Genomic DNA, 8,520 nt, shown 5'->3' with positions numbered 1-8,520 from the left:
TCAGAATATACCATTTTGTTGTTTTGATATCAATGGTATCTGAAATCAGAATATATATATATATATATATATATATATATATATATACCGTGATAAAGGTGATAGCTTTTAAGTTATGTTTTTATGGTAACGTTATTGGGACGTGTATTGAAAGGATTTTAAGTTATGAAGTTTTTTGCATGGTTTCCGTATTATATTGACACGAACACTCAATCAATTAAATAAAAATTTTGCTACTTTTATAATTTATATAATGTATCTTTACTTATAAGTTAAAAAAGAAAATAAATAGACAAAAAGAACAATTCTATCATTTTATATAAATTTCATTTCCAATTTATGGGAACCAAAGGAATTAATTCCAATTCTATTCGCTCCCAACCAAACAATTCGCTGCCAAGCAAACAAAGAGGATATTGAATCGGATTCAAATTCTGCCAACCGAGATATTAAATTGGATTCAAATTCCTAGAGATTCCTTTTCCAATTCCAATTGCAATTCCTTCACCTAATTCTAATTCTTTGTTGATTCATTCGCAGATTGTCGGTGCCTATGATGCGATTGGCGGCAGAAATACCCCGTTTCGACTGAACCACAATCGATTCATGCTCAATCGTATTGGACATCAATGTCAATCGCTTTTTCGTCTTCCTTTTCCTTGGTTAAGTTCTTCAACCCTCATTTTAACTAAATGTTCATCATTATTATCTGCGGAATCCCTTGAATTAGAACCTTCAACCACTTCACCAGCTGCAAACGGTTCCTTTCCTTCTGGTATCCTCTCCCTGTTTAAACTTAAACTATCGGGTAGCTCTGGTGTCAAATTACTCGGTGTGAAACATCGGTTTAAACCCCTGAATTCCACTCAGGTTGATGATGAAATTATAGATCACTTGCGAAACGACGATCCAGATTCTGCTGTCGAGTTGTTTGAATTATTGAAGAATGAGTATCGGTTTAAGCATTCGAGAGTTTCTCAGCTCGTTATTGCTCATGTGCTGGCTAGTCAACGAAGGCTTAGGTTGCTGCGTTCTAACTTCAAGCAAATGCTTCAAGAAGAAGGTATTTTTTTTGAACTTTCTCTATTGCTCTGTACATAAAAATAGTTAGAAATCACTTTGGAATTCGAGATTATGGAATTTTATATATTATTAGATCATAAGAAAGCTTGTTAGTTTACATCCTTATACATGGAAATCAAAATGCATGTTTATTGTTTCTTCTGATGATAGGCTCTGGTTCTGGGCCTTCACTTTGTGAGCCTCTTTCAGTTGACTTCAAGAATTGGAAATCAAATGCAATTGTTTGGGACATGCTTGCATTTGCTTACTCTAGATCCAACATGGTTCATGATGCCCTTTGCATTATAGCCAAAATGAAAGATTTCAACATTCAACCTTCAATATTAACCTACAACAGCTTATTGCACAACCTAAGACACTCTGAAAGCATGTGGGATGTGTACAATGACATCAAAGAGACTGGAATCCAAGAAACCAAACAAACAAATTCCATCCTTGTAGATGGTTTATGTAAGCAATCCTTAATGCAAGAAGCAATAACCCTTCTTCATGTCAAAGATTCCTCACCTCATGTTGCTTCATTTAACACAGTCATGTCAAGTTTCTCCAAAATGGGATTTCTAGATATTGCTCAATCAATTTTCTGTTTGATGTTGAAATTTGGAGTAAAACCCGATGCATACAGTTACAATATTCTTATCAATGGACTATGTATCGCAGGTTCTATTCAAGATGCATTGAAGTTGACTAATGACATGGTCAAACATGGAGTCAACCCTGATTCAGTAACATACAACACACTTGCTAAAGGTTTTCATGTTCTTGGTAAGATAAATGGGGCATCAAAGATGATTCAAGAAACATTATCAAAAGGGTTGAACCCTAATAGTATCACATATACATTACTCATATGTGGGAATTGTCAAGAAGGAAAAGTTGATGAAAGCATGAACTTGAAAAATGAAATGGTTTCTTATGGGTATCAAGTAAACTTTATCTCATATAGTGTTTTGGTTAGTAGTTTATGTAAGATTGGGCGTGTTGATGAAGCTTTATGTTTGCTTTATGAGATGGAAATAGAGGGTTTAAAACCTGATGTTGTTATGTATTCTGTCATCATTCATGGTTTTTGCAAACAAGGGGAGATTCAAAAAGCAATTCAAGTATACATGGAAATGTGCAACAATAGAATCTTTCCTAATGTTTTCACTCATAGAGCTGTTTTATTGGGCTTTTGTGGGAGAGGATCACTCTTTGAAGCAAGAAAGCACTTTGATATGTTAACTAGTGGTGATGATATTCAAGATATTGTTCTTTACAATATTATGATCAATAAGTATGCAAAACTCGGTATGAATCATGAGAGTATACAATTGTTTGATCAAATAACAGAGAGAGGAATCAATCCCACTATTGTCACGTTTAATTCTTTGATATATGGATTCTGTAAAGCTAGAGATTTAATAGGGGCAATGAGGTCATTTCATAACATCGGGGATCATGGATTAGTACCTAATGCTGTAACATACACCACTCTTATGAACGTTTTTTGTGAAGAAGGAAATATGCAAAAAGTGTTTGATATGAAGAAGGAAATGGAAAGTAATGGTGTAGAACCAACTCATGTCACATACACTGTAATCATAAAAAGTCTTTGTAAACAAAAAAAGCTTCAAGAATCTCTGTTACAGATTAATCATATGTTCTCACATGGGATTTTTCCTGATGAAGTTTCATACAACATTCTGATTCAATCTTTCTGTAAGGCTCGAGAAATTGAAAAGGCGTTTGAGTTACATGATGAAATGATGTCACATAATCTTAAGCCTGATGCAGTTACATATAACATTCTTATGAATGGGTTATGTGTGTATGGTGATTTACATGATGCTGATAAGTTATTATTGTATTTAAAGGAGCATAATTTTGAATTAAAGAAGGCTGCTTATACGATTCTTATTAAAGCACATTGTGTAAAGGGTGATGTGGATCAAGCAAAGGTGGTGTTCTCTGAAATGGTGGAAATGGGGTTTGAAGTGAGTGTTAGGGATTACAGTGCTGTGATTAATAGGTTGTGTAAAAGATGTTTGACATATGAAGCAAAGGGTTTTTTCAGGATGATGATTAACAATGGTGTGATTCCTGATATTAGGGTTTATACAGTGTTGATGTATGCTTTTCACTTTGTGGGTGATCTTCATTCGGTACATGAGTTGCTACCTAATATGGTGAAATGTGGGATAGATTCTTAGAAGAAGCAGGAGGACACCTGTCATTGATTAGAGTGAAAAAATACCAACATTTTGAGGTGTATAATGATCTTGAAGATCTTGTTGTGAGCAGAGTGATTGAGATTATGTGTATAAATGCAGAAGGTGACCCCACAACTGATCCAAATGATAAGCATGCACAAATGTTAGTAAGTCAACCAGGTAACTTATTTCTTCACCCTGTTAAGTTCTTTTATTAATTTATCAGTTAAATCAATGTGCGTTATTTTGCATCTCTATGTGCATACATACATACATACATAAATATGCATGTGTAGCAATCTGTTAACCTTTTGTCAAATTACTATTTACTACTATATTACTATGATAAGTTCTTGTGGTTTGCACTTTTTTTATTTGGATCCAAAAAAGATCTATTTTATCAACTTTGATTTCTATTTCAGGTATTCACAAAACTTTTGGTCTTTGTGCCTAATATCATTAGTAGCAATCTGTTAACCTTTTGTCAAATTACTATTTTCCATGATTTCTACAGTTTTTATTACCAGACAAATTTACAAATTACCATTTTACCCACCCCCACCCTTCAGTGATTCCCCATCCACCGCCACCCCCTTCAGATGACTCCCCTCCAGTGAAGTTTTCATTGGCTCACGAAACAGAGACGGCGGCGTTTGGTCTAAATAGTAATATAATTTATTAAAAAGTGGAAAAATAAGGGTAAAATGGTAATATGACAAAAGGGTAATACATGCACTCGTAAAGACCAAGAAATAAAAAATCTGTATTTCTGTTTTAGGTTGATGTTGGTATTATTTTGACTTTTGGTCAAGACTGCTTTTGGCCTCTCCTAAGTATAGCAGTTTAGTTTTAGTTGACTATTTGTAATTCTATTTTTGTTGTAAATAATGTTTTGATTTTTTTTATAAATAGAAGTCTGTTAAATTTACATATTCTATGTATTTATAATATAAAAAATTTATTCCATTTATATAGGCTAACCAAACATAATGATCATAAAATTATCTTGTTTGTTCTAATATCATTATGATGTCAGTATTGAGACTTATTGTGCAAATCTGGGTATTGGGTAACCAAATATCTCATACATTTAATTTGCTCAAAGATATTATCTAGTTGTAAGCAAAAATTGAATCGATAAAAAGAAATTGAATAAACCATAACAAACTGAAATTAATGATATAAAAATCGATGGTGTGGTTTTTAATTTGGCAAAAACCGATCAAAGTTGGTTCAGTGCGGGTTTATCTTAGAACTCCACCCTCAAAAACTAAACTAAGATCATAATAAACACAAGAAAGAGAAGGTTTTGTCATCCATGTGCACGTAAAACCCATGCCATGCTTTTTATATTTAATATTAAATACATTATACAAGTAATGTTGTTTTAAAAGTTTAAAAAGAAAAGATCATTAGGGTTGCAGTTTACACGTTTGACTAGAAAATAGATTATTCAACTTTTAACTATGTATGTTATTTCATTTCCATGTACACATCATCTCACTTTTTCTCAACTAAAGGTACCTTTATTCTGTCCTTTGAGGATTACACTATCATCACACACAACCATTCATACTTCATACCTAACATTTTCTTGATCTAGTTTTGATTTACATGTTTTTTACTCCTTTTGATTTATTGATGTATTTTGTATATAATTTATTTGATAATGCGCAATGTATTTTGTATAATTTATTTAATAATACATAAACATAATATATAAAGTTAAATCTCTAAGTTAAGTTAACAAATTCCGACTACTTAGTAAATTTTATAAGTTATGATCACTCATTGTCTACAAGGAAATCCATTAAATCGCTAGAATACAAAAGCTTCTTGATGCACTTTTGCATAAGAATACGAAAGTACACTCGCATACCACTTGCCACCCTACACTTGGTCACTACACAATGGAAATGTCTTCCTTTTAAAGTATGTATTACTTATTTAACTCTTCAGTTAACTTGTCATATATGTTGTTTGTTTCAGATCTTTGGGTGTGTCTACAACAAAAACTGGGATGTGAGAAGTGCACACGTTCTTGCACTTGAAGTAATTGTGGGAGCTGATAGAATTATATATAATCTTGGTGATTCAAAGTTGAATATGGTTGGGGTACTCGACAAAATAGTTTGGTATAGGTCTGGTAACAAGCTATATTGTTCTGTATAATTTGAAACTGGATTTTGGGATTATGATAGGTACTGTTTCTATCTATTCTAAATTTCTAATTCTCCAAAAACAACCTATACATTTTCTATTTCTAATTTTACCATGGTTTTTTTATTAAATCTCTCCATCACTGTAGAAAGCATTGGACAGGATACAAGGAAGACATTTTCCTTTACATACCATCACTACCTTCACAAGTTTGAGAATAAGGTAGAATGGGGAATTGACTTGGCATCTGAACATTAAAAGTATTGTTTTTGCTACTTTTAAACCGATAAGTGTATATTTCTAACTAAAAAATTTATTTTTTTGTTAAATCTTGTATAGTCTGGATTTGGGTATCAGGAGCAACTTATACCATGAATGAGGTCTGGTGCCCTAATGCCAAATTTCTTTATTCACATTGTTCAGAAAGGTCAACAAGGTCAATGCCCATGTGGCAGACACACATCTGGGCTCGGGCCTGTTCCCCTTAACAAGTTTCTTGCTAAGTGGAAAGTTCAATTTCTTGAAGGTGTTTATGGTAAAACTAACGAAACTCGTTAGTTTTGGTAACCCTAAATCATCATTAAATCCGGATTAACATTACTTGCTTCCAAAGCAACTAATGACGACCCAACCTAATAAAACCCTAATATCGTTTATTATATAAACGGTTCTTCTTTTCAGAAGAGGGTAACGATCTTAAGCTCTCGTTTGATCATACTTTCACAGAATGCTCTAGCATATTGGCTTACGATTTCTGTGCCTAGAGTCGTAAGTGTCCACTTGGATTATCCTAGGCTGAATTTCTTGTAACCCAGACATAGGGTAGAAATATCAGTTCGGAAAATGATATCACGATCCAAGTCGGTATCCAGATCTCCACTACAAACTCTAAATTTCCCAACAAAACTTGATATTTCTTTCTTGTGCGTGAGTATTTGTACTCTGAATGAATAGTTATATACATATCAATATAGTACAACTCTATACATAAGAGTACACAAACCCATGTGGGAAATGATTGATTAGAAGTGTTTTTTTTTTTTTTTTTTTTTTTTTTTTTTTTTTTTTTGTAGATTTTAGTGGCATTGAGTGCATCACAAAAGGCTCCTAGTGCAGATGTTAGTGTACACATTGGCAAGTGTGACGCCCAAAGACTATTCCAAACAGGAGAAGCAACAAGTGGAGGGTTCAAGATTGATGAGGGAGTTGTGCTTGAAATCCTAAGTAAAAGAAGCATTCCACAACTCAAACTCACTTTTTCAATATATAAGCATATTTATGGTCATTCCTATACAAAGGTCAAACATTTGACTACTATTTCACATGATAATTTCTGTTACTATATAAATTGATTCGAACATGGTAAATAATTAATCTGTTTTTTATTGCAACATTTCAAAAATAAATATCATGGCGAGTTTGAAGAGGCCTTACCATTTGTGGTGAAATTCTTAAAAAATCCTCCAAAATATTATGCAAAGGTGGAATTATATTAAACTAACTTATATCACATCAAAACGTGGAATTAAATAACTGTATAATAATATAATGAAGATTTAGATTCACGACTTTATATTTCTTCAAGTAATCCTAATTCCTTGGTTTATTCGATATATAATATCTAATGAAATAACGTATAACAACAAATGATCTTAATTAGTATCTTTTATATTTATGGTTTTTTTAAGTTGTTTACTTTAATTTCAGACACTAGAAGCAAGCATGAAAGGAAAAAGTAAGGATGAGAGCAGCTTGGAAGGTATAATCATGAGTCAAAGTGAGAATGATATAAAGAATATAAGAAAATTATACAAGAACATATATGAGATAGATTTGAGAGACGCCATAATAGAGAGCATTCCAATGGGGGATTTTAGAGATTTGCTTGTCGGGTTGACCATGAAAAGTAGCATTGGCTTATGACAAATTGTGGCATTTCAATTTATGCATAATGTACTTGATTCATATGATTATTTATATATATCCATATCAGTATGATAGTACTAGAAGGAAAATTTTGTTATATTTGAGTTGGGAAACTATTCTATTTTCATGTGCTCATTTTCGTTAACGGGTAACATGTTATTATCATTATCATTATCCTTATGTTGCAAGACATATAATACAAAGATAAATTGAATAAACTTGTACTATTTATCTAATGTTGCAAGACATATAATACAAAGATAAATTGAATAAACTTGTACTATTTATCTAATTTCTTATTAATTAAATAAGATGTTTTTTTTATAATAAAAAATTCATAAATACACAAAAAAAATTCACGAATGGTCCTTTAACATTACAATTTTTCCCTAATATGGTCTCTGTGAAACTTTTTTCCCTGAGATGAAACCTAAGTAGCAAACTTTACATATAAACGTGCTTACGGTGGATGTCCGTTAGATTGATCCGTTAAGTTGAAAGAATTTTGGATAAGGATTATTTCTGTCATTTTGTGAAACTTGTTTAAGGACCATTTGTGAAATTTTACATAAAAAACCATTTGAGATATTACAATGTTAGTCTTTTGCTTTTTCTTTTTTACATTTTTGGTCCTCTTTTTTACTTTTTTTTTTAATTCAAATTTCTTTTAAAAAATTTCCTTAATTTTTTCACAATTTTGTTATTATGTATTTTTAAATATATATATATATATATATATATATATATATATATATATATATATATATATATATATATATATATATATAAAAGTTTTGTTGTCTAGACTTTATTTATAATAGTCAAACTACGATACTTAATTAAATATTTTCGTTTTCTATTTTATATATAAAAAAAAATTAAAGTATAAAAACATCATTTTATTACTTTTTAAGTTTTACATAATGTAATTATTAATACTATTGACGACGGTGAGTCTAACAACCATCGTCCAAATCTGAGCCGTTTAAACTCCACGAACTTTCAATGTGAGCCGCATAAACTCCAATTTGGCGGTTGTTTGCAGTTCATTCCATCGGCTCCTGCTTCTTCTACCCACGATTTCGTCTCTACCCACGTTTGCGTCCATGTCGGTAACTGCTGCATAAGGTGTTCCTCATCCGCCTATAAATTGATGGTT

At 31.7% G+C, this 8,520-nt stretch overlaps 1 protein-coding gene across 9 annotated transcripts; it reads left to right on the top strand.

Annotated features, from left to right (window-relative positions):
* Positions 1-355: 355 nt before the first annotated feature.
* LOC145165630 (Tetratricopeptide repeat (TPR)-like superfamily protein) lies at positions 356-7,458 on the top strand. Of its 9 annotated transcripts, none has more exons than XM_079084398.1 (7): positions 356-1,063; positions 1,234-3,455; positions 5,265-5,476; positions 5,584-5,657; positions 5,775-5,815; positions 6,509-6,733; positions 7,143-7,458. In XM_079084398.1, exons 1-2 carry the CDS (start codon positions 607-609, stop codon positions 3,273-3,275), a joined length of 2,499 nt encoding a protein of 832 aa, XP_078940524.1. In that variant the 5' UTR covers positions 356-606; the 3' UTR covers positions 3,276-3,455; positions 5,265-5,476; positions 5,584-5,657; positions 5,775-5,815; positions 6,509-6,733; positions 7,143-7,458. The 9 variants fall into 9 exon arrangements, with proteins under 9 accessions (XP_078940524.1, XP_078940522.1, XP_078940521.1 ...); XM_079084396.1 differs by having other exon boundaries at positions 5,775-6,358; XM_079084395.1 differs by having other exon boundaries at positions 5,775-6,362.
* Positions 7,459-8,520: the final 1,062 nt, after the last annotated feature.

Source organism: Lactuca virosa, chromosome 3 (genome assembly GCF_052849685.1).
Source record: "Lactuca virosa cultivar CGN04683 chromosome 3, Lactuca_virosa_CGN04683_v6, whole genome shotgun sequence".
Taxonomy (NCBI): Eukaryota; Viridiplantae; Streptophyta; class Magnoliopsida; order Asterales; family Asteraceae; genus Lactuca; species Lactuca virosa.
Note: the sequence above shows the minus strand (reverse complement) of the source record. Positions and strands in the feature narration are given on the sequence as shown.

Excerpts from the sequence above, each read along its gene's own strand:
- LOC145165630 (XM_079084397.1), top strand. The coding sequence starts at position 607 with ATGCTCAATCGTATTGGACATCAATGTCAATCGCTTTTTCGTCTTCCT. Across the intron at positions 1,064-1,233 it reads GCAAATGCTTCAAGAAGAAG|GCTCTGGTTCTGGGCCTTCA; the intron begins GTATTTTTTTTG and ends TTCTGATGATAG.